A 20,881-nucleotide genomic window follows, 5' to 3' on the forward strand; every position below is an offset into this window, starting at 1 on the left:
AAATTTTGTGCTTGTTTTACATTTGCGGCACTATGATACGGTATTCTTGGTGACTACACCACGCGCAAATTCTCCAAACGTGAGATGCTGCTCGATGTCCACCTCCTCGCCCAAGTTGGGCTGCGTAAACACGGCCAGCGTGTTGCGCGCGATGCGGCCATTGCTGACACTCGCTCCGACGCCGCGCACAAAGTGCGGCACGGCCTTGAACCTGCCGGCCGTGATGCGCTCGAGCGCCTCGCCCGTCTGAAAGGCGATACAGTCGCGCGGAATCTTGACCTGGAAAGTCTCGCCGGTGCGCGACTTGATGTACAAGCCGGCGCTGGGGTCCGGCGACGCGGGCAGCTCGGCCAGCGTGGGCAGGCTCGCGCCCGTGACGCCGACGACGGAGGAGGGCACGCTGGCGTCGGTCTCCTTTTCGTCGACAAACATGGCCGACGTCAGGCCCGTCAGGCAGCCGTGGTCCAGGTGTGTGGCGCACCAGTCGTCCTCGTCCTCGTCGCCGTCGGCGGCGGCGGCATGCTCCTTGCCTTGGGGGTAGTAGTGGAGGAGGCGCGCCTTGGTGGTGTTAGAGGTGCTGACGACGTGCTCAAGGTAACCCTTGGGGTAGCCGTGGATTTCCTTTTCGGCGAAGCGGTCGCAGGCACGGGCGACAAGGACCGCGACATCAATGATGAGACTGCAGAGGTCTGTCACGGCGGGTTTAAAGCCGGGAAGGACATTATCGGCGGGCCACTGGTTGGGGGACAGGTACTCGGGAAAGGTCTCCTCGGAGAACTCGGCGGTGGGCTTGGCGCACTCGAGAGAGGGGTCGACGTAAAACGCGCAGTTGGCATAGTAGGATCCCTTGAAGGTATCGGCCTTGCCGTTTCTGAGAGTCTCCTTGCCCAAGGACCAGCCGGTGAGGTACTTGGCATGGGCGTTTTCAAGCTTTTCTAAGGTGGTGGGCGAGCTGTCAATAGAGCGTATGGATCAGACATGGGGTGAAGAAGTTTTTCGAAAAATTCTTCAAAAAACATACCGAGCTCTTCTCGAGGAAGATTGCCGAGATACGAGGCATAAGATAGAGCCGAGTGTCTCAGCCTGGGAAACTTCTCGGGTACATCCTTGACGACCAGGATGCCAAGCGAGTCTGGGCCAAAAGCCCGCTGAAGAGTCTCGAAAGAGACATTGCCTTATTGACAGGGTACAGGTCAGCCACAACCAACGCGAATCAGGCACCTGAAATATGGGGGTAGAGTTTTTTTTTTTTTTTCTTGCCGAGAACCCGAAGGAGTGATTTGTGACGGCGGGCCAATCCAAAATGAAACCTACCAGACTGGAGATCTTTAAGGGAGACTGTGACGGCCTGCGCCTGTGCGGCCATTGTGACCAGCGTGGACGGGTTTTTTGTACGAATATTGCGTAATATTGAATCGAATGAGAATATATGAGAGAGAGATGACGAAGAATGAGCAAGACTGAATAGTAATGCTTGGTGGGTGAAGAAAAGAAGCTTGATTATAACCCCAGGTGTTTGGTCTGTGGCTAATGGCGGGGGAGGGGCTGTCAGGGCACTTTACGGCCCTTTTGTTCGCGCTTTTAGGCTTCTATCCATTGGCTGGGGCACTATAATGTTCCCCCACGCCGTTGGAGCTTTAGGTAAGCCGCACGCTGCTTTAACCTGATTACAGGGCATCTCAGGTACCCGTCTGTAGCCATCATAGCTCCCCGGCTCACTAAAAGCGGCGTCTTCCAGCTACCTCACCTGTTGGAGCTCGCCGTCCTCCGAGACCCGCCATCTCATCATTTCACCTTTTCTTGCCGCAACAAGGCGCATCCTCCGGCCCGACACAAGACGAACCGCATTCTTTTATCTATCCAGCTGCAGAAACCCCCCCGTTACTCACCAAACCCCACTCCGGCCTCCGGACTTCCGGTCCCCTCCCCCCTCCTCCTCTTCGGCCGTCGACCCGTCATGGTCAAGCCACTGTCCTTCAAGGGCGACAAGCCAAAGAAGCGCAAGCGCACGCGCGCCGTTGACGGCGCCGACGACGCCGGCGCAGGCTCCTCGTCGAGCAAGCAGCTGCGCAAGACCGACAACGACGACAACAACAAAGGAGATGATGAGCCCCCCGCCGACGACGACACCTGGGTCGCGGCCGACGCGCCGTCCGACGTCTCCGGGCCCGTCATGTTTGTGCTGCCGACGGAGCCGGCGGCGGCGCTGGCTTGCGACGCGAGCGGCAAGGTCTTTACCATTGCCATTGAGAACATTGTCGACGCGAACCCGGCGACTGCTGAACCGCACGACGTTCGCCAGGTCTGGGTCGCGAACCGCATCGCGGGCACGGAGCATTTCCGCTTCAAGGGACATCATGGGAGGTTCGTCTTTTTCCTCCCCCATCTTTAACGCTCTATGAAATTCCATCCCTCCCACCCACGTTCGTGTAGCGGGGCTAATAGTGTCTGCCCTGCTCTAGATACCTCGCGTGCGACAAGATTGGCCTGCTCTCGGCGCATTCAGAAGCCGTCTCGCCCCTCGAAACCTTTAGCCTCGTCGCCACCGCCGACACGCCCGGTACGTTTCAGGTGCAGACTCTGCGCGATACGTTTCTTTCTGTAAAGTCTACTACTACGCGGGCTTCGGCGCGCGACGACGAGGTACGCGGCGACGCCGACGCCATCTCCTTTGCCACGACGCTGCGCATCCGCATGCAGGCGCGCTTCAAGCCAAAGCTCAAGGCGTCCAAGGAGGAAAAGGCGCTCGCCAAGATTAGCCGGCGCGAGCTCGAGGACGCAGTCGGGCGGCGGCTCAACGATGACGAGGTCAAGAAGCTGAAGCGGGCGCGCCGCGAGGGCAACTATCACGAGACGCTGCTTGACATAAAGGTCAAGAGCAAGCACGACAAGTTTAGCTAAACATAAAAGGGGGGAGGGTATGAGTTTGTTCTCTCATCGGGCATTGTTATTTTGGGAACTTGGTATGAGGGTTCAGGAAAATGGGCAGCAATAATGTATTACTAGAATATACCCCCTTAGGTCTGAAATGCGAAATGACCTGGCTCGCGTGCTTTTTTTTTTCTCTCACATTACCCGGCCCGCCATCCTCTAACGCATCCGTCCTCTCCCGCCGTAAATACGACTTGTTCTTGATCAAAGAAGCAAAATGATCGTACAATCTCTTCTCCGTGAGCCCTCGGCAAGCCAACGCTATTCGCCGTGTCGATTTCCCATTTTTGCTCAGCGTCTTTGGCGAGAAAGAAGAGCTGGAATAGTTGCTGACTGTCAAAAAGGGCACAATTTTCGTTAGCAAGACAAACATGACATCCAACTGCCAGTGACAGGGGTAGGTAGGGGGTAGAAACGTACTCTTGGGAGCCCGCTCCCATGACGGCCCCGACACCGTCCGTCTTGGGCGTCACGTCGGCCACGTACTGGCAGCCCAGCCGGGGACGCAGATCGCCAAAGTCGCGCGTCGCGTCGCCGCTGGGCGTCTCCTCGGCGGCATCGTACAGTGCGAAGCGCTCGTCGTGCGACAGCGCAAGCACCTCGCTCGAGGGCGCGAGAAACGCCGCGCGGTGGATCGACGCCCCGTGGTTGAACGTCTGCACCGTCACCTCGTCCTCGTCGGCGACGCGCGTGTCGTGCACGCTCACGAGGCCGTCGGTCGAGCCCGACAGCAACAGCGCCGGCTGCGCGGCGTGGAAGGCGAGCTGCGTCACGTCGTCGCTGTGCACGTCTTGGTAGTGCGCCTTGGCTGTGGGTGCGGCGCCGACGTCCCTGTCAATGGGCCATTTAAAAGGAATTAGTCTTGTATGCTCCTTTACACAAGTGTCGAGAAATGTCAAAGATGGCCAGCGTACCAGAGATGGATAGAGGCCATGTGGTTCTGCAGCTCCGTGCCCACGGCTATCGTGTTGGTGTCCTTGTTGCACGCCATGGACAATATCGGCGCCTCGCTCGCTGTGGCTCTCCTCGTCAGTGCATGATTTGAAAATAAAAGGAGTCTTATAAGCAAAAAAAAAACTCACCCTTAAACTGCGCTACCCTCGCCGCGGCGCCCTTCATCCTCAGATCCCACACCGCCACCGTGCCGTCCTCGCCCGCCGTGCACGCCAGCCCGCCGTCGAGCACCCGCAGCGCCGTCACGCTCGCGCCGTGCGCCGCCGTCCATGTGGCAATTGGACCGGCCGTCAGCCGCGCGGGGTCGAGCAGCGAGAGCGCATTGTCCGTCGAGATGGCGGCCAGGCCGACAGCGGTGCGCGCAATCTCGGTGACGTAGACGGAGTCGCCGCGGCCGAAGCGGTGGCTTTCGAGGTTGGCGAGCGCATACATTCTGCCGTCTGGGACCGACCGAGAACAGCTGTGCACACCTCTTCTTTTGATTTCCTGGATCTTGGAACTTGCACCGCGAAGGGCAAAGACGGGAGCCCTGTGTATTTTCTGGCACCTGGTTGCGTTTACGCCTGCTAGACAGGCACGCTGATGAGATTTTGTAAATGCAGGTTTTCTCTTTACTCCCGGGTCAGAAGCCGGATATCAATGTATGCTGAGATCTGCAGGGCTACTCGGGCATGATTGGGTTGATCGTTCGAAACGTCTTTGATGGGCCCGCCTCTACGGTGCACCATTAGGACCAATTTTTATAAAGTTGCTCTTTCACACTAATAAGGTCCTGGTGACGGCACTTTTTTTATTTCGTTATTCTGTTATTTTAAACTGGGGACTGCTTAATCGAGCTAATTAGAAAGAGAAGGTAACTAAGGAACCCTAAATGTTATAATATAAGATTTAACATCTTATTGTATAATTCTATACTTATTTAATTTAATATTATACTGATAACTAGCTTTATATCAGTATTATATTAATAGGTTTTTAACAAAAAAAAAACTTAGTTTTTAATCTTTAATTTTCGTCCAAGCTGCGAAGACCCATCGAAGCGCGGTCCCTGTCGATTCCGTTTATCCCCTCGCCGAGCACCGAGAACCAGGGTAAATTGGCCTGCGACCCAGGCGACTCAGGCTTCCAGGCGTGAACATCAACCAATGATTTCACCCATCGATTGGCCGCTTGCACACCAGGGAAATTAACCGACTGAATATCGTTGGTCGGCGATGAGGTGTTCCGGATAAGCGACTAATGGTTGGCTGATAGCATCACGGAGAAATGAGTCGCCGCCACATGCATGCATAAATCATTCCTTCGCAATCAATCAACGCTTTCTCACGTTGACTCAAACGCGGACCACCAAATGCGGCGCGGCGACCTTCGCAGCGATCTGAATATCCCCCCTAACTTCCCCTCCTGATCTTGGCTCTTGACGATGGGTCACTCATGGCGAGACCGCAAAATCGAAGGCGACAGCGCGCCGACGAGCCCTCGCAGCACGACAATCCTCCTACGAAGAGTCGAAAGCGACAACGCGTTGACGAGCCTTCGCAAGACGACCATCAGGAAAAGAAAACCAGGCGGGCAGTTGAACATCCCAACTCCTGGCAGTATCCGCCTGAGTTCTGGGATAGATTGTCCAAGGTCCCTCTCATCCACAGCGCCATAGCAGAACTGGATAGGCGGACCTGTACTCGACCTTCCTGTCCTCCGCCTTCGACAGCGCATATCCGACACCTTACGCCCACTGCCCCTAGCGAGCTTGCTCGATTTGCGAGACACGGTGGTCCAGACTTGCGAAATCTTCGAGGGTATCCTCCCGCGACAAGCAACCGCCATCCCGTCGGCGCCATGAGCTCCTCGCGAAGTCGAGCAACTGAGTCCACCAATCCAACAACTCTGCCAACAACAGGGACGACCACGACCAAGAAGTCGACAACTCCCTATAACCGTGGCTTCGAACAGCATTTGACCGACCATGGAGTTCACCCAATATACTCCTCAATAGAGCCAGACTTGGAGGAGGCCATGGCGGCAATTGCTGTGCCGAGGTCGTCACTCTCGCCTTCTAAGTTCTCCGACGGCGCCTTTAAGTCATTCCGAGAGAGCAACGCCCGAGCGAAAGACGAAGATGATGTGAAGGCAGATGTGATCCCAATCATTAGCGGCCCGAGGCAAGCCAACCATCTATTAGCCAGAAATACCGTGTTTGGCAATCTCGAGCCGCTTACGGACGGCACTCTAGCGCCAGCAAATCCAAACATATATTACGGCGGATATCCCGGTGAACTTGACCGATCGATCCGTGAGGAGCTCGCTGGCCACATCATCCCGTCAACAATGCAGGATAAACCGATGGCGCCAAACTTCTTTATGGAAGTCAAAGGTCCAGATGGCAGTACAGCTGTGGCAACACGGCAAGCTCGCTACGACGGAGCGATTGGATCCCGCGGTATACACAGTCTGCAGAACTACGGCAGGGAGGAGCCACAATACGATGGCCAAGCCTACACCTACAGCTCGACATATCACGACGGCTATCTGAAGTTGTACGCGCACCATGTCACGGCACCGATCACACCCGGGGCACGCCCCGAGTACCACATGACTCAGGCAGGAGCTTATGCTATGACCCATACTCGTAAGACATTCGTCGAGGGGGCCACCGCGTTCAGAAATGTCAGGGACTTGGCAAAACGACGCCGTGATAGCTTCATCCAAGCTGCGAACGCCAGGGCGCCCCAACCAGGAACAGCGGCCCCGGAAGATCCCCACGAGGCATATGAGGAAGCCTCAAGCCCTCACGAGTTGCAGGGATCTGTGAATCCCTCAGACTACGTTTCTTTGTGAGATGCTGATGATGCACTCCAGCAGCATATTGCTGACGCCAGCAATTACTTGGAAGACACTAGCGAGGCGAATTCTATTCCCCACTATCTCTACGCGGAGGAAGATTCACAAGAGCCAAGCCAAGAATTCGAGGCGGCGGGCTTTGATAACCCAAGTTTTGCATCGAGCTTCACATCAAGCGTTAGCACCGCTAAGCGTCCTAGGCATTCAGTCAGTCCGCCCTCCAGTACGAGAGGGAGCCAATCAGCAAAGAGTCAGAAGCTTCCCAATACAGCTCGACGCACTGCAGAGTCGACCACATCCACTACAGGATCTACGCAGCCGGTTTCCAGCGAGTCCCGCTGGGTAGAGACATATGCGCGCAACGGAAAGGTCTATTTCAGGAATCCAGAGGGCAAGGAAGTCAAAACCGAGATCAAGGACTGGATGGAAGAGACAGCAGCAGATGGAACCCAATGTTTCTATTGGCAAAATCCCAAGTTAGGACAGGCATTTTGGGCGACTACGTCGCCAAAGGAAGCGAAGAAGAAGGGTCGTGGATGCTGAAGTAGTCGGAAGGGCGAGGGTTAGTCTTGATAGCATGAGGCTGGAATCTGTACCTTGTTCGACGTCTGCCGAAGCTGCGATTTGGCAACCACTCGATATAAAGACCCGTCATTAACAGCAGGGATGGCTGATCTGGTGGGCAGTTAGGGGTAGCCTGTCGACGATCGTCTTGTCCGTGCATCCGCCGTTCTCCTGGTGGGCCGAGGGCCATGAGGCTGAAAGCTAGATACTGACCCACGGCCATACAGATGTGGAAGTGATTTGGATGGGCGGGCACCTCGGGGCCGGGTTCTGCTAGGTGGTAATACAACGTTTCCGGTTCCGCCAAGTCAACCCTGAGAAACACAATCGCTTGCCGGTGGTCAGAAGACCATACTCAAGGCCGCCCTCAATCATGTAATGGTAAGTCTGCGTGACGGCAGACGCCGTCAGCCAGTCCGCGTGATACTGGAAAAGCGCATTTGGGTCCATAGAAGTGGAAATGGCTTTTCGATTGACAACGTCCTTGGGAATGTTCCTAGCCCGCAGACCGAGACGAAGATGCGGAGCCGTCTGTGGTGGCCACAACCGCAGCCAACGTTGACCGGCAAACAAGACAATTCATCTGTTGGGCAACGACATGGTATATCGTTACAGACTCGCATTTTATGACGGACTCTCTGTGAGATTGAGCGTATTCCTGATCAATGTACTTCCAGCCACCTATACAACAGACTTGCACAGGGCGATACAGTACATAAGGTCATAATCCCCAGAAATAAAGCAGTGTTTTAGATAGCTAGTTATCCATCTCACTATCTCATAGATGGAAAGAATCTACTCCATCTTGGGCAAGTCACCAATCAACGCCTTTGCAGCCGCCGCTTCCTCCTCTGGCAGCGTATCCAGAACCCCATACAGCCTATGCAGCAGCTGATTCGACTGCTTCTGCCTCTCCCTGGACATTCCACCCGCCACCAGCGCCTCCCTCGCCGCCTTGTCCGTCGGCAGCCAGTGCTTCTCAAAGTTGAGCCGCGACGCCGCCAGCCAGGCCCTCGTCTGCGGGTACGAGAGCCACAGCGCCCTGGCCCTGCCGTGGAGAATGTTGGTGACGAGCCAGTCACTCGGCACGTTTGGATGCGGCACCGGGCGGCACAGCGTATTCTTCAGCGCCTCCGCCTCGTCATCGTCGTCGTCGTTTTTGCCGTAGGTGGCCTCGACGTGCGCGATAAAGGCGGCGCTAAAGACTTGCTGGCACGGGCGGACGGGCTGCAGCCGCAGCGTCCGGCCCTGGAAGACGGGCACGGGCGGCAGCTTGGCGAGGCCATCGGTCGAGCAGTCGACGTAGAGCGTACCCGGCTGCGGCGTGTAGGCCCCGTGCTGCAGCGTGACTTGATCTGCGGTGATGGACACGACGCGGCCCTGGCGGATCACGTTGGAAATGTTGCGGAGCGCGTCCAGCTCGGCGACGGAGACGGTTGCGCAGCGGTACGACGCGGGACGAATGTCGCGCGACAGGCGAATCGCCTCGCCGCCCTGCTCCATCTGGTCCAGGTAGTCGTCGGCCGAGGCGCACGTCGCCGCCGCGCGCTGCATCAGCTGCAGAGTCCCCGCGCGGCGCTCGCCAAACAAGTCGCCGGGCTGGAGGCTCTCGCGGTCGCGCAGCCACGCGTCCCTCGGCATGATCCACGTAATCTTGTCCTGCGGCACGCCTTGGCCCAGCAGCCACAGACACGTGTCGATGCCCGTCTTGCCGGACCCGACGACCGTGTAGTTGCTGCGCCCTTCCTTTAGAGTCACCAGCTCATTCGGCGTGACGAGCTCAACTCCCGCCGCGACATGGTACTTGGGCGGCGCCATGGACGGCACTGTGACCTTCATGTACGTGGCGTCGACAATCTTGGTCTTGCTCCCGGCCTGGTACGTCTTGCCCGTCAGCACCGCGTGGAATCTGCCGTCGCCCGTGTACTCGCATTTGGGGAAGTATTGTACGCGGCCACTGGGCAGAAACTGCCGGTCCAGGAGCTGGCGGTAGTAGGCGAGCACCTCGTGCGCGGTGGCGAGCTCGTAGAGGCCCCTGTTGGTGCCGTGCTGGTCGACGGCGTCGCGGCCGAGCGGCGCCGAGTTGACGCCGTAAAAGGCAGAGGGCTGGTGCAGCCGCACAAAGGGGTAGGCGACGGTCCAGTGCCCGCCGGGGGCGTGGTAGCGGTCGACAATGGCCATTGTCGCTTTGCTGTCGCTGAGCATGGTGTCGGCAAAGGCGAGGCCCATGGCGCCCGCGCCGACAATGAGGTAGTCGACGTCGATAATTTCCGCCATGGTGTGTAAGTCAAAACTTGATTGGAAGTGTGACAGCAAGGTTGGGACGGAGATGATGGGTAGCGAAAGATGATGATAACCGTCTCGTATTCTGAAAGCTACTACTCAAGCTTATATACAAGCTTAAAGGATGGGTAGTAGCAGAATGGGACCCCTAGAATCGGCCAACAGGAAGGAAGCTACTTATACCGCGTGTGATCTGATCAAGCGGCCCGCACTCGGATTCCGTCCAAAACTCCCTACAAAAATCCGAGCAGTAGGGTTCCTCGGAAGCCGCTGACAACGGTGTCAAGCTTCGCAGTAACCATCATCTGGCTTCGGGACGGAAAGAGTCCCATCAGTGTGGCTCAGATGAGTTGCATAAAGTGCGCATCTTTACTTGCATGCCGGGGACGGCGTTCTTTGTGACTTTGGTGATTATGTGACCGAGTCCGGCCTTTTGATCATGTACGTGGGACAGTTCATCTGAACAGCATGGCCCATCAAGTGTTTTGCACAAGTCTTCGACTTGATGAGTTCCGACGGTGAATATAGAGAAACGTCATATCTTGGTATAAGATGAAAAGTGGTCATTAAGACCGACTTACCTAGCCCTGCTGCATGACGCAGTGAGATGCGGCATGGCGCAGCAAGTCATGACAAAAGTCCGCTTGTGGGGGTTTCACTGGCTCAGCATGGTGCATCAAATACCAAGGACGATTGAGATCGTCCGTTTCCCGGTTTCAGACATCTTCCACTGCCGGATAATAAAGTCCGCTCCCGATGGACAGCTCCACAGCCGGAAAAACCGGGGTAGTCGCCGGAGGTTAATCAGCTAAAACTCTAGTTTATCAGATCTCACCGTCAGAACCGTGCTCGCTTTCTGGCTGCTTAAACGGTCGACTCCCCAGTCAACCGAAACCCACGCCCTCAGCATAGATTGTGGCTCACAACTTGATCAAGTCAAGCAGTCGAGGACATACTTGGCAACATCGCGCCCACTGCCAAAGATGTCCACTGCGATGGACACATTTCAGTGAGATAAAGGAGTATTTGTTTATTATTTAAAAGCTATCGTACATCTACGCTCCATTTTGTTTCCCTTTTCTTGATGAAACATGAAATAATGAGGCCTTTCAAATTACTTCGGCATCATAGCCAAGAAGCATGTGCTCGACTGTAAGTTTTCCAAATAACGCCCAAAATGAGTGCAATGATCATTCCTCGCTGATATGAGATCTATTTTCCTTTTGCCAGTTTTGAAATGAGACGGGGCAGCCGGGCCTATCGCTCAAGCCCTTGCTGCTTTTTATGCGCTGCACGCTCATTGATCGATCGAAAGGCTCGCTTTCCGACTTCGTAGCTGCTAATCATAATGGCACACGCTGGCGCAACCTTGAGAGTCCGGGGAATCCAGCCGCGCCAGAGTCCAGCAGCACCTTCTGTCTGGAAGATGTGCCACAAGAGTCGCATCATGCTTTGCTCCTCGGGTGCGGTTCCTGTGCCAATTGTCTTTCGCAAGGTGCCGTTGTTGTAGATCTGCGTCCTCGTCTTGCCAACATCAAAGGGCATGGTGACAATAGATGCAAACGCGCCGGATAGGGCACCGGCTGCGAAGCTGTCGACAAACGTTTCCGACTGATTCTCGTTGCTCTGGGACCGGCGCCGGGCGGTGAAAAGGTCCTCTTCACGCGATAGCGATCGTCCGCGTCGCTCTTCACGCATATCGGTAAATTTGGCACGAAGTGTCTCGTATCCCCACCAGTAAAGACTAGAGAAAGGCACATCGCGCCAGAGTGTCAAGTTGAACCCTTTCCAAAGTGAGGTGTACCCTTGGGTGGCGACCATCTTTCTGATGCCCCCGAGCGTCTCCATAAAATGACCAGAGGCAGAGGCTGTGGACGCCTGAATGCGGGTGCGGAATAGTTCGATAGGGTTGACAGCAGCGACGGCGATTACTCGAGCAATGGAACCAGCGGCAAGCGGAGCATAATCAGGCGAGAGCTTGGAGAGTGGACTGTTGGAGTTAAACCGAAGATAGTCGTAGCCAGTAAAGTAAATGATGTTGGCGGGGATCGTCATGACCAGAGTCGGGGATAGCCCGCGCCATAGCGTTGTGATGCCCTCGTTACGGGCAATCTTGCGGAAACCGTCCATGGTTGACTTGTACGTCTTCTTTTCGACTTCTTGGACAGCACAGTCATGAACGCGACCACCAGCCACACCAGCCGTGATTCCTTCGATTTGTGGCGCGGCCAAGCAGAACTCGGCATTGTTGCCAGCAAAGAATACTTCGCGACAGCATGCCGTGACTCCCAAGTTGGCAGTTTGAATCGGGGTGAGATTGTGGGGTGTGAGGGCAAGCTTGGAGAAATCGACGGCGGGGACGGGGGGCTTCTGTGACTGGAGTCGAACTCGAACGACATCCAGTGGTGTCACTAGAAACTCTGTTAGCACATCACGTATTCAAAAAGAGACGTCATTGTGGTATTTGTGACGCACCGAGCACGGAGGTGAGCAGACTGCCCGTCATTGCAGAGACCATGGTTTGCGCAGGCGTGATATTGGGGACAGGCGGCAGAACCGGCTCTATCCTGTCATGGTTTTGAGGTGTCATGTCCTTTGTGGTCAGCTGCGCGCTGGTAGTAGGGCGGCCCATGGTGCGTGTTGGCTCTGACCGCATCAACCGTGAATGGTGATGCGGGCCGTCAAGGTGGATAGGAGCTCGGCCGAAGCGAGCCGGCGTTTGCGACAAAGGTGATCGCAGGAGAGTCCAGATGTCTGATGGCGAGAGGAGAGATTCAACGGGGAAAAATGGGAGGAGGATGGATGCAGAAGGTGTAATAGAAAATGATAGAAGAAAAAGTGAGAGCGATTGATAAGATGCCTGAACAAAGAGGAGTCGTAAAGGTGTTGAGGTAAAGGTGCAGAGACGGGCGTTGACAGGCTAGCGGGCCAAATTTTTGGTGGGTTTCGCCTCCCCGTGGCCGGAGGCGATACTTTACGTTAGCGCAACTCTGCGCAACTCGGGCGAAGCTTGGTGCAAGACAGTGCAAGCCCCGACAGCACCGCACTAGCAGGATCTGTTAGAATCTTAGGCGGTAAGAAGCGGGCATCACTAACAACAGACTGTACCTGGGCAATGCCGGGTCCTCGGTGGCTGCTTGGCTGCAGTGCATCCTGCAGCTGATCGGGGATTTGTCTCGCAAAATCTGATGACTCAGCTGCCAGCTATCCCTAATAAAGGAGCACAGCGCTGGCCTGACAGTGGCCCTACAGCGCCGTGCTCCCCAACTGCCAGGGCAATGCTGCCTTTCTACAGTGGTCTCAAGTAATTCTGACCTTGTCGCCACCCAAATCGCCATACATTGTCGCTCGCAGAGACCTGCCAGCTTCCCCACCAACTATCCCGTCAACCTCTACGCCGGTGACGCATTGCATTTAACTCAGTCGAGCCTTCCGACCCTGCATCGGCAAAACCCACAAACCGAGATGCCCTGCCCTTTCTTGCTTCTCGTTCTGCAATAGCTGTCACGCCGACCATCATCTGCATTTCTTACACCTCACCACGTCTTTCTAATATCTGCCACTTTCCGTCACACCCCCCTCCAGCATCATGTTTCCTTTATAAGCCGACACTTTGGCGCTACGACATTCTTTGAATCCTAACTTCGACGGCGGTGTACTTTTAATTGACCAACGCATCTAATTCACCTCCAATCTGACAGCCTACAAAATATATAAACTGCATCAATATGACTTCTGACGATCCCCTCGATACCGAGCTTGAGTCGTTCAGAAAGCAATGGCTCTCCGATCTTCAATCCCAGCGGAGACCTCCATCTCCCATCCATCACCGCCGTCAGAGCCGCGGGCGACAGCATGACGCCTCACAGCAATCGTTTGCTTCTTCTTCCACGCGGCCTGGACTTTCTCGAAACGCCAACGGACCGCCTAGTCCCACGGCCGCCCGCCGGGCTCTCATCCTGGATGAGGGCACTGACTATCTAGGCGGCCGTTCATTCGACGAACCCGCGCCGCCGCTCACCATTCCCTCCGAGACCAGGACCCTTGACGCCTCAGAGAATTCCAAGGAAAAGAAGCTCGTGTCAGCTCTTGATTATTACGAAGAGGCAATGGAGAAGGAATCTCAGGGCAACATGGGCGACAGCCTGCAATTATATCGAAAAGCTTACAAAGTGAGGCAGCAATTATCTTTATCTGCGAGAGCCAGCAATACACTAACAAGAAGCAGATGGATCACGGTGTAGAGCGCCGATATCGTGAGAAGCATTTTCCAGCAGCAGCATCAAAAGCGCCAGCAGTCCAAGCCCAAGTAACAGCCCCAACACCTGCCTCTTCAGCTGACCCTGAGCCCGTTCCGCTCAAGACCTTTTCCGAGCTGCTCTCCAGTTTTGCCGCTCTCCAGATTGACCCGGCCGTCCCCGACGTCGAGGGCGAGCCCGCGCTCCCCTGTCCCATTGCCAATCTCCCCGACGAGCTGCTCACGCACATCCTGCACGACGTGGCCGTGGCCGACATCGCTGAGTACGTGCGCCTCTCGCTCGTCTGCAAACGGCTGGCCTACCTCGTTGCCAGCGAGCAGCGAATCTGGCGGCGCGTTTGCATCGGCCCCGAATTTGGCTTTGCCGGGATGCACTACCGCTGGAACACGGGCATCGAATGGGGTCCCCTCTCGTCGTCCGACTTTGAAGACGGCGACGACGAGCAGGACGAGGGGGACGAGGGCAGCACCGCCATCGTCTCCGACTTTGATGCTGAGCGACGGCTGCTCTCGCCCCGCGAGCGCGCGCAGCGCCGCCAAGACCGCGAATACGCCATGACGCTGTCCCTCACGCCTTCCGTGTACCCCACGTGGAAGAAGATGTTCCGCAACCGCCCGCGCATCCGCTTTGACGGGTGCTACATCTCCACCGTCAACTACGTGCGCTCCGGACAGGCCTCGACCAACCAGCTGACCTGGGGCGGCGCCCCCATCCTCCTCGTCACCTATTACCGCTACCTGCGCTTCTTCCGCGACGGCAGCCTCATTAGCCTGCTCGCCTCGGACCCGCCAGCCGACGTCGTTCACTATATGACGCGCGACGCCGTGCGGCTGCACCGCGACGCCGCCTCCCAGCACCACCACCTCCCCGGCGCCGTCATGCGCCTCGCCCACCGCGGCCGCTGGAAGCTCTCCCCGCCCGGTCACGGTGCTGTAGTTGGCGCCGGCGGCGGGGGTCGCGGCCGCGGTGCGGCGCCTAGCGGAGACGACGAGCTCGCCGTCGAGACCGAGGGCGTCGGCTCAAAGTACGTCTTCAAGATGGACCTCCAAGTGCGCAGCGCGGGCAAGTCGACGGCGTCCCGCAACAACAAGCTCGTGCTATACGGCTTCTACAGCTACAACAAGCTGACAGAGGACTGGGCCGAGTTTGTGCTCAAGAATAACAAGCCTTTCTTCTTTAGTCGGGTGCGCAGCTACGGACTGGGTGATTAGGAGACGGGCTTTGAGAGCAGCCCTGTCGGGCGCTTCTTTCTGTATAAATTAAAGATATAAGATATAGCCGTATGCACTTAGACCTTAGATGGCCAGATAGTATAGACACTCATTTATAAATTACTCTGAACTAGGTTTATTCGGCCAGGAGGACATGAGAAACCTACTTCAAATGGCCAGACCGAATCAAGAGGCCCAGGTCATATTCTTGTGTATCGGGTAAATGAATATAGATGGTACCGTGGTTATGCATATTCTTGGATAATCAGTAGAGAAAGTTTCGAGAATACAAAACTTGGTATATAACAAAAAAAAACCAATACCTGGCCAGGAGCAGGGTAAACAAAAGGTATCGTAAAGAAGAAAAGCACCAATGCACTATGGCATCGCCAACGCTCTTCTTCCCAATGCAAGTGTGAGTCGTCTTTATCCAAAGGTTTTGTTTCCTGAATAGTGACAAGGAATTATGTGAGCATCATGTACTCTGGTTTTGCCATCAGACCATCATGTGCCAAGACTGGCACCGGAATAGGATATCGTGTAATATGTACAATAGTCGCCAAATAGACACTCTTTCGAAAAAAGCACAAGAGACTCGGTAGCTTCTAGCGTATTCTCCTGCCATCAAGAAACCGAGGCGTATTGGGATCGTAGTAATTTGGTGGCGGCGGGCGCCCCGCCTTGCGGGATTCGAATGCGGCGCGCTCCTCCTCGTCCATGGTAAAGGCCTTTTTGAACCAGCCAAAGGCGCTCTTCTTCTTCTTGAGCTGCCGTTCGGTATTGTGCGACGCGCCGCTCGAGGTATTAAACCGGTCCATCGGCGGCCGTGTAGTTGAAATATTATTCATGCTCGTCATGGAGCCAAGCGGTGTCGGCTTGTGTGCCGTGGGCCCGGCACTAGGCAATTGAGATCCTGCGGCGGTGTGTGGCCGTTGCTGCAGAGGTGAATGCGGTGAGGCTCGGACAGGCTGGAAGGCTTGATGCTCTGAAAAGGGCGACGGCGTAAAAGTCCGCAGGTCAGAGGTTGGCGTGTCCAAGGGCGAGGCTTGGCGAGGCCGAGGCGGCGCGCGGTTATAGCCAGTTTCCGAGTTTCGCAGGTCGTGCATCGAGCTGGTAGTCCGGGGAGTCCCAAAAGATGACGAGGGCACATAAAGCGGAGAGTCGGGAGTGGAGGTTGGCGGGATTTGGATTGAAGTTGGAGGATTCAGGATACGATTGCGGAGAGAGGCTCGTTTGCGAAGAGGCGCAGGCTCCGCAGACGAAGGTGATGATATCAGCATGGGAGAAGGAACTGGAGCAGGAGGCTGTGGGGTATAAGTGCGCGGCTGGAGAATATACAAAGACGTATCGTCACGGGCGGCATTGCTGCTTGCCCGCTCCAACGATGTCTCTGCTGGCTGAATCGTGGGGGACTCTGCAATTGTCTCTGAGCGCGGCTTCGACGAGATGGATGAAGTGTCACGGTGACGCGCTGTAGTCGGGGGCAGCAAGGGCAAACCGCCTGGGAGTGGGAAAAAAGCGTCATCCTCGTCATCGTCATACTCTTCATCTCCCTGGTTGGACTCATTCGGTGTCAGTGACAAAGAATTCGGATTATATGCTTGATTGAGAGAGGTGTTGACTGATGATTTGGCATGCGAGTTGCGAGAGGGTGGCGGGGACGGAGAAGCGCCTTTGACAGTCTTGTGAGTTGATGACGAGTGAATTGTTCCAGTCGGGGTAGAAAACGGCGCGACAGAAGTCTGCAAAGGAATTAGTCAGGTGGCACGTTGTATTACATACGAGGCGAGCATCTTACCCAGGTTCTTCGGCTCACTTCGCCAGCTTTGCTCTCCATCTCTGTAATAATGGTCATGAGCGTCATGATGAGACCATTGATCTCTTGTGCTCGCTCATTCATATCTTCAAAAGCATTGAGCCATCCTTCAGTGTTACCCTTCATGGCATCGTAAACGTCGACGAGGTCAGGCTGCTCATGGCGCCAGTCGCCACCAGCTTGGTCATTGAGCCAGCTGGAAAAGACTGTGCTGCCTCGAAGACCAGCTTCGATATCATCGTCCCATTGCCGCATAGCCGCATTGGTCCGAGTGAGAATACCATCTATCCGTTCATTTCCGTCGAGAATCTCGGCTCGGAATTTGCGGTCTTCGAGCAGTTGCTCAAAGACTGTGATGTTCTCCATGGGGAGCTTGAGGTGCTGAATTCGCTTTGTTAAGTCTTCTATCGCCTGTTTCAAGTCTTCAAGAGCAACTTCGAGAAACTCGTCGATTTCGTCAATGTGGCCCTGGAGAATACCGATAACCTGAGTGTTGCTGTTTGCCATGCCGTTAAACATGAGGTAGACGCCAAAAGAGATTTGGGCGACTAGCTTCATGACCTCGTGCTGGGTTTGTCCTGGTCGATATCGCCATTTGACATCAAAAGGCTCTTCGTCCTTGCCTTGGCTGAGAAGTAATTCACGGCGAGCCTTGGCGTCTAGCTGTTGCAGTGGAGGTTTCTGGGCAGCCGTTCCCTCGGTGACTTCCCGCAGAGATTCGGCAAAGGCATCCTGGAATGCTGGAATCGGGTGCTCCGGCGCAGTGTCGTCTCCGGTTGAGGGCGATTCCTGCCAGGGATGGGGGGTCTCGACGTCTCGTTCGGACTCTTCTGAAGATGACAGAGGTTGGTGGTGTATGGCTTCTGGTTCAAGGGGCTTTTCGTCGTATTGCTCTGGTTCACGATGATGCACTTCTTTTTCTTGCGGAGGGGCTGACCCTTGATTTATAGGTTCAGTCTGAGCAGTGTCTGGGTGAAGATTATGGGGTGAACGTGGAGCAGGTTGGTAGGCAGTCGAGGGCAGAGTCTCTTTCAGAGGTTCGTGCGTGGACTCTGAAGAATTCGCCTCCAGCTTACCACCACCGTTGTCTTCAATTTTATCGTGATTATCGGTGTCGCGGCTAGAGTTGTCGGCCGAGGGCTCGTTGAGAGAACGAGCGTCTCCGTCGTCGGGCGAGGGCAGGAGAACGATCTGGAGACCGCCTTCGTCAAATTGCAGAGGGGGTAGCTGCGCTGTCGACATTTTCGAATGCTGTCAAGACGAGGTGCTGCCCGGGCGGGTGAAGAGGGAGCAGCAGCCCCGTCTGATGCAAGGACTGCGTGTGCGAAGCAGAGCCGGAGCAAGGTGCCGCGGAGGAATTGTATCGATGTTACAGGCGTACAGGCATCGATGTAGGCGGTCTCAGGTTATGCTGAGCACTGCATGTGCGAACCAGGAGTGGCGGTAGATGCAATGCGGGGTAATCACAGCGTGCGAGTGGCTTAGGTTTGACAAGGGAGACGGAGGTTATCAAGAGTGCGAGGGTTGGTCGTTGGGTAGAGGCGAAGATGTCGGTCGGGTTCGGGCGGCGCGAGTTTGCGGTGCCTGAATCGCGATGCGGATCAGAGGCAGCAGGGGTGCGAGGCGGGCGAGGGCTTTGGTAGAAAGAGGCGAGGCGCTGACAGGAAAACGATGCCAAAGACGTTAGGGAAGCTGTATTCGCAGTGAAAAGATGGATTGGAGGATTGAAGAGGGAAAAGAAGATGAGATTCCAGCGACGCACTGGTAAATAGACGCGGACAGGGACGATAAAGGCTTTGCAAGACCAGGATGAATTGGACTTGGACTGGACCGGGGGAGAGGGGACGGACGGGGGGGGTGTACCGTATCGTACGGCGTACCGACGGTCATACCGTGTGGCGCAACGAGTGAGGCGGACGGGGACCACTTTGTGTACGCATGCATGCAAATGAATAATATTAGCAGCAGCAAGGGATATAGAGTGCTACCACGACGGGGTTGATATAATAAAGATTTGTCAAGAGCTGCGTGTACAATTCTTCAGTCGATCAAGTCTGCATTTAGGGATTGCTTTTTGGTATTGACGGCAATGAAGAAGAAGATGGGCCAAGATGTTGAGTGACGTGGTACACGTTGGTGTTGGAAAGGCGGAGTTTCTTTGGGCGTTTTTAGAGGCAAGCCGAGCTAAATTGGGAATCTTCAGCGGGCTACGGGGGTGCAATGCAGCGGTGCTAGGGGTGCTTTTTACATGCAATTACCTATTTTACAGGGCTCCAGGGTTTTGCACAGTAAAGGCACAGTAAAGGCACAGTAGGCCCAGTCTCTGCAAGGGATATACACGCTGCCTACAGGTACCTAGTTATCCTGCGGCCGATTCATCCTGCAGCCTCGTGCATTTATTGACTTAAGTCTTGAACAAGATAGACAAGACCATGTCAGCATCTTTTCCCTTACATATTTTCCCTCTACAAAGCAAGGCAAGACATTTCACACGCTAGACATCATGTCAAACAACCGCTGTAAACAACAGGATTACAGTGGACTCGGCGGCATCCGCTAGCGGACGCTAAAAAAAATAGGTACTCATTGGCACAGACTAATAGAGGTAGGTACCCGGTCACTGCCAGTAAACAGTTGAACAAGTTGAGACAGCCTCGCTTCTAAAATCGTCTTTTCCCCTGACGACCCTCGTGGCGTTTTAATCTAATAATGGCAAGTATTAATAGTGCGGTGCAACATTCCAACTCCAAGACAACACAGCTAATCCGTACTTATCCGTAGTTACGGATATTTGGACTGTATTTTTTACGCAACTCCTCGGCGCATCTCTACCTCTCACCCAATCCCATCCGTGCCATCCAGCCATCTTTTATGCGAATCTCCTCCATCAGCTGTTCCCCCCAAAGGCCCACCACATTTGTCTCTGGCCGGCTTGTTTTTGCGCTGACAGCGCATAAACAACAGAGTATCCTCCCGTACGAATACCAGGTAAAGACGAAAGACGAAACAACTAACAAGAGCAGAAAAAAACTTTGTTGCCCGTCCCCCGCCAACACCAAACGGCTAGGTACTTTGAGCCACGAGATACGAGCCACTTCAATTTCTCATTAGTCCCCCGTCATAGCGCAGGTGCCAAGTCATATGTGCTGGTAATGATAAGCCCCCCCCTCCCCAAAAAAACCAGTCAGGACTTGTTCGACTGGTTCGCTGCCAATAATCGAGCCTGCACTTCACCCATGGTGCAGACGGGCCGGCGCACCTTTATTAACTCAGTACCTTGCTGCCATGATATTATAAAACAGCCCATTATGCAGGCACGCCGCGGGAGATGAACCGCCCCAGAGCCCGCCGAAACATATAACCAGATCTTCTCAGGGGCAATTCTCTCGATATTGACAACATGTATGAGATAGATACATTTCGTTTATTTTCATCTCTCTTTTTTCCTTTCTTGTCCCCTGTCTTACGCTCTGCGCTGAGCCTCTCGGCGCGCCTGCCGCAGATGCATCGTCCCGCTTCACCATATGAAACTCGGTCAAGGGCATGGCCGGCGCCGACACCCGGGTACCATCTAATACGGATAATTTTCTAGAATCCGCAGAGCACAAAGACGAGGCTCACATTGTTATGCTGCAAACGACGTTTTTTCTTTTTTTTCTTTTTTTTTTCAATTATTATCCAAATTTGATAATATATCGTGCCGCGAAATCCCGACGAGTAGTCACTGCCCAGTCAACCGCCCGTGCCTTGACGCAACACTCTCACGATCGCCTCGGATAACTAGCAGACTGCGATTTTCGATACATCACTTGGACGCTGCTCTTTGATTAGTAGCATCAACTGACTCATTGCACTTCTGCTCTGGGGGTGCCAACGAATAGAATCTGGCAGTTACCCTACCAAGCTTGATTCATTGCGCACTGCGTTTTTTTGGGGTTCTCTCTTCTTTCTCAATGTCAGTTTTTCATCACGTCTTACCTTGAATCATGTCTATTTCCAAAAACGGGAGCATGCCGCATCAT

At 54.9% G+C, this 20,881-nt stretch overlaps 8 protein-coding genes across 8 annotated transcripts; 3 read left to right on the forward strand and 5 right to left on the reverse strand.

Moving 5' to 3' along the window:
- Positions 1-30: 30 nt before the first annotated feature.
- On the reverse strand, positions 31-1,366 carry BBA_05321 (uncharacterized protein; the record flags this gene model as incomplete). Its single annotated transcript, XM_008600418.1, has 3 exons — positions 31-935; positions 1,022-1,174; positions 1,315-1,366. The coding sequence occupies 3 exons, from the start codon at positions 1,364-1,366 to the stop codon at positions 31-33; spliced, it is 1,110 nt and encodes a 369-aa protein (XP_008598640.1).
- A 591-nt stretch (positions 1,367-1,957) lies between these two features.
- Positions 1,958-2,901, forward strand: BBA_05322 (FRG1-like family protein; the record flags this gene model as incomplete). The annotated part of the gene is made up of 2 exons (XM_008600419.1): positions 1,958-2,364; positions 2,463-2,901. The coding sequence occupies 2 exons, from the start codon at positions 1,958-1,960 to the stop codon at positions 2,899-2,901; spliced, it is 846 nt and encodes a 281-aa protein (XP_008598641.1).
- A 170-nt stretch (positions 2,902-3,071) lies between these two features.
- BBA_05323 (WD domain-containing protein) lies at positions 3,072-4,317 on the reverse strand (the record flags this gene model as incomplete). Its single annotated transcript, XM_008600420.1, has 4 exons — positions 3,072-3,264; positions 3,352-3,762; positions 3,846-3,945; positions 4,014-4,317. 4 exons carry the CDS (start codon positions 4,315-4,317, stop codon positions 3,072-3,074), a joined length of 1,008 nt encoding a protein of 335 aa, XP_008598642.1.
- Positions 4,318-5,319: 1,002 nt separating this feature from the next.
- Positions 5,320-7,269, forward strand: BBA_05324 (uncharacterized protein; the record flags this gene model as incomplete). The annotated part of the gene is made up of 2 exons (XM_008600421.1): positions 5,320-6,719; positions 6,765-7,269. The coding sequence occupies 2 exons, from the start codon at positions 5,320-5,322 to the stop codon at positions 7,267-7,269; spliced, it is 1,905 nt and encodes a 634-aa protein (XP_008598643.1).
- An 816-nt stretch (positions 7,270-8,085) lies between these two features.
- Positions 8,086-9,567, reverse strand: BBA_05325 (uncharacterized protein; the record flags this gene model as incomplete). The annotated part of the gene is made up of 1 exon (XM_008600422.1): positions 8,086-9,567. The coding sequence occupies one exon, from the start codon at positions 9,565-9,567 to the stop codon at positions 8,086-8,088; it is 1,482 nt and encodes a 493-aa protein (XP_008598644.1).
- A 1,263-nt stretch (positions 9,568-10,830) lies between these two features.
- On the reverse strand, positions 10,831-12,205 carry BBA_05326 (solute carrier family 25 member 39; the record flags this gene model as incomplete). Its single annotated transcript, XM_008600423.1, has 2 exons — positions 10,831-11,984; positions 12,049-12,205. 2 exons carry the CDS (start codon positions 12,203-12,205, stop codon positions 10,831-10,833), a joined length of 1,311 nt encoding a protein of 436 aa, XP_008598645.1.
- A 1,096-nt stretch (positions 12,206-13,301) lies between these two features.
- Positions 13,302-15,043, forward strand: BBA_05327 (F-box domain-containing protein; the record flags this gene model as incomplete). Its single annotated transcript, XM_008600424.1, has 2 exons — positions 13,302-13,745; positions 13,802-15,043. The coding sequence occupies 2 exons, from the start codon at positions 13,302-13,304 to the stop codon at positions 15,041-15,043; spliced, it is 1,686 nt and encodes a 561-aa protein (XP_008598646.1).
- A 605-nt stretch (positions 15,044-15,648) lies between these two features.
- BBA_05328 (uncharacterized protein) lies at positions 15,649-18,101 on the reverse strand (the record flags this gene model as incomplete). Its single annotated transcript, XM_008600425.1, has 3 exons — positions 15,649-16,785; positions 16,842-17,797; positions 17,936-18,101. 3 exons carry the CDS (start codon positions 18,099-18,101, stop codon positions 15,649-15,651), a joined length of 2,259 nt encoding a protein of 752 aa, XP_008598647.1.
- Between the last annotated feature and the right edge of the window lie 2,780 nt (positions 18,102-20,881).

The sequence above is a fragment of the Beauveria bassiana genome, assembly GCF_000280675.1.
Source record: "Beauveria bassiana ARSEF 2860 unplaced genomic scaffold BBA_S00013, whole genome shotgun sequence".
NCBI lineage: Eukaryota > Fungi > Ascomycota > Sordariomycetes > Hypocreales > Cordycipitaceae > Beauveria > Beauveria bassiana.